This window comes from Pieris rapae, chromosome 7 (assembly GCF_905147795.1).
Source record: "Pieris rapae chromosome 7, ilPieRapa1.1, whole genome shotgun sequence".
Lineage (NCBI taxonomy): Eukaryota > Metazoa > Arthropoda > Insecta > Lepidoptera > Pieridae > Pieris > Pieris rapae.
In genome coordinates, this window is record NC_059515.1 from 7,585,847 (window position 1) to 7,589,287 (window position 3,441).

Sequence of the window (3,441 nt, forward strand, 5' to 3'; positions counted from 1 at the left end):
AAGGTTTATGCATAGCTTTCGTATGTCAATACATTTTTGTTCTATAATCTATATTATTATTGCCAAAGCAAAACAATTTATCATATTTGATGTGACTGTCAAATTTATCTCGAAAGTATAAAAGGTTTACAGACAATATTATCATTATTCATTTGTTTATTTTCTTAGACATCGTTGCTACAGAATCAAGTAATACAAAAACGTATTAGACAACCATCATATCGATACGCAACAAGTTCTCTATTTCAGGAAACCTCAGTAAAAAGAAAACATTTTTACTAGCATAAAGAACACAAATTTTTCGATGTTATTACACTTTCCCTTTTCAACGATACTTAAATATTATCGTATTAATAGATATATGTAAATTTAATTTAAATGTGCTGCAAAATATATATTTGGAGAAACAACCTTTACTGTTTGCTATTTCAGTTAAGTTTTTATTCTATTTACTCATAACAAACACTTCATATTCAAATTTAAATGACGGTTAATTATAGACTAACAAAACTAGTTTGTTTATCACAAACAAAACTAAATGAACATTTATAAAAACAAAATAGATATATTTATCTAATAATATAATTATTTCTTTACAGATATATGAAGCATTTTATTGTGAATGTAAATTAAAACTCAATTTATTTTAAAATTACGTTCGATAAGATCGAGGAAGAGAACGAGTACAGAACAGTTTACGAGCTTGTTAAGTCTTATAATTGTTGAACTTGCCCGTGGCTTTAACCTACCATTAGCGACTTAGGAAATCTTCCGCTAAGCTTGAGATAAGATCTTTTGAATTTTGTGTAGGAATATTCAAACCTTTATATTATATAATTATGAAAAGGGTTGCTGGAGTCAAATAAATATACAATAAGTCCTGCCAAGATCTTATAGATTTTATCAAGACAGTCGTCTCGATAAAGTCTAAAAACTTGATAATAAAAAATGTATCTTAATTTCATAGGCTTGTTCCAAAAAAACAGACAAAAAATTAAGATACATTTTTATAGCTGGGTGCAAGCTTGTTAGTAACCAATTTTGCATTATATTTATTATTATTAGGGCTGAAGTATTTGGTTGGTTGAGATCTTTTTGGTTCGCAAAAAGCGATTAAATTTTAATAAAAGTTCTTTTGTAAGTCTGAAAGGACATGCAAGTAGGATTGATGTAATTTCGATTTGTTTGTATTTTCGTTTGTTATCAATTTCAGTATCATAATATAAATAATATAAGAAAGGTCATAAGCTATTTTTTTTTTCCAATTCAACGCAGTAACTACGTGGACAGACATCAAAACGTAGTTACGTCATTTCAAACCTTGAAACAAATGATTATGGTAGATTACATTTGGTAATATTAAAAATACATTATAATCTGTGTCAAAACAAACCATTTTAGAGTCAAGCGTTGATTATATTTTTTAGGTATTTTAAAGAGCTACCAATAACAAAAATGGTAAATATAAGTATTAAATATAGTGTATGTTAATATAGTATTTTTTTTATTTTTTTATGTTTTTTATATTTAAGTTGATAAAACTTGATTATAATAAATATCTCAATTTACAGATTTTCAACATTTTAAATATTTTACCTATACACAAATACATTTAAAAATACGCTACTACAGAACAACAAAAAAGTATTAACCAAGTAATTTTTGATCAAACAGGTTCTACTATTAAAAGATTTGTCTGTCATACGTAATTTCTTGACTGTTGCCATGATGACGGACAAAAATTACTTCGGCCAGTCAACAATCTGATATCCACATAATATCATGTAAATTGTGTGCCTATACTTATATTAATTATTATATATATATTGTTGCATATAATGTTACGTCATGAACGATGTGTAAATGTAGTGATCGTTTGGTAGGTAAAGTGGTTATTATAACTGGTTCAAATACTGGTATCGGATTCGAAATAGCGAAAGACATGGCTGAAAGAGGAGCTCGTGTGATCCTTGCTTGTAGAAATGAAACAAGAGCAATGGAAGCTATTAACGAAATCAGAAATCAAACGCACAACGAAAATATCCATTATTCGCATCTGGACCTTGCCTCTATTTCTTCAGTCAAAAAATTCGTATCCAAATTTATTAATGAGGAGGAGCGTCTGGACATTCTAGTCAACAACGCTGGCGTGATAACTAGAAGCGACGAAAAAACAGAAGATGGATTCTCAATGATGATTCAATCTAATTATCTTGGCCATTTCCTTTTGACAGTTCTACTTCTCCCTTTACTGATGTCATCAGCCCCGAGTCGTATTATTAATTTTTCGTCGGTGACCCATAAATTTGTAAATATTCACCCAGATGATTTGTGCACTGTGCCAATAAGAAAATCGTATACAAATAGTATTTGGTATTTTAAAACGAAGTTATGCATGGTCCTTATGACAAAAGAACTCGCAAGGCGTTTGAAAGACACCGGTGTCACTGTAAATTGTTTACACCCAGGAGCCGTTAAAACAAACATGATCAATAATATAGATATAAAGTTTGTAAAAATTATTGTTAATGCTGCGTTATCCTGTTTTAAAACCCCAAGGGACGGAGCTGAAACTGCGATTTATTTAGCTGTGTCACCAGAGGTGGAAAATCACAGTGGTGGCTATTATGTTGATTGTAAATTAGCGAACACTAGCCGCCGAGCCCGTAACCCTGATTTGGCTCGACAATTGTGGGAGGCTTCCGAAAGATTAGTAGGTGTAGAATGTAAATACTACTAAATATATAATACTAGCAGGCTCGGCCAAGTGTTGCTGTGGCTAAGGTTTTTTTAAGGTTATTATATCACATAATAGGAAACTATTCAAGGGAAACGGTAGGAGAACTTATGTGAAAGTTAGATAGATTATGTGAAACGTTGGTACTTTTAACGCCATCTGTTGGAGTTGTGTCAAATTATAAACAAATAATTTGCAATAAAATAAAATTGCGACTATAATTAAAGATCTAAGCTATCCTATCTCTTAAGTTGGTCAGACTGCTCACGGTGTACCAATTTAATTTAAAATCGGTTAAGTAGTTTAGGAGTCCATCGCGGCCAAACATCGTGACAGGAGATTCATATATAGATTTATATATATATATTTACTGAATAATCTAGAAGAAAAGATTTTTATCATGTCTTCTATATATGATTTGGCTTTAGTTGATTTTTTCACCTATAAGTGAAATCACATTCTCATAGCATTTACCGAAATTGAATTTACAGAAGGAATTGTTTTCTTATGCGTTTTCGCAACAGCGATTTCATATTATATTTATTAGTAATTTGTTGAGTACATACTATGTAAAGTTAAGACGTTTTGAGAATTATGATAAATTATTAAATCCAAATAAATCTTAACCTATTGACTTTTTATTATTGACTTGTTATTGATTGATCATCAAAGTAAACAATTATATATATGTATTATGAATAATC

The 3,441-nt window shown here is 29.8% G+C and overlaps 1 protein-coding gene across 1 annotated transcript; it reads left to right on the forward strand.

Annotated features, from left to right (window-relative positions):
• Positions 1 to 1,776: 1,776 nt before the first annotated feature.
• On the forward strand, positions 1,777 to 3,008 carry LOC110994479 (retinol dehydrogenase 14-like). Its single transcript, XM_045628886.1, has one exon. It carries the CDS (start codon positions 1,856 to 1,858, stop codon positions 2,738 to 2,740), a length of 885 nt encoding a protein of 294 aa, XP_045484842.1. The 5' UTR covers positions 1,777 to 1,855; the 3' UTR covers positions 2,741 to 3,008.
• Positions 3,009 to 3,441: the final 433 nt, after the last annotated feature.

Coding starts and splice junctions, on each gene's coding strand:
- LOC110994479 (XM_045628886.1), top strand. CDS start 1,856: ATGTGTAAATGTAGTGATCGTTTGGTAGGTAAAGTGGTTATTATAACT.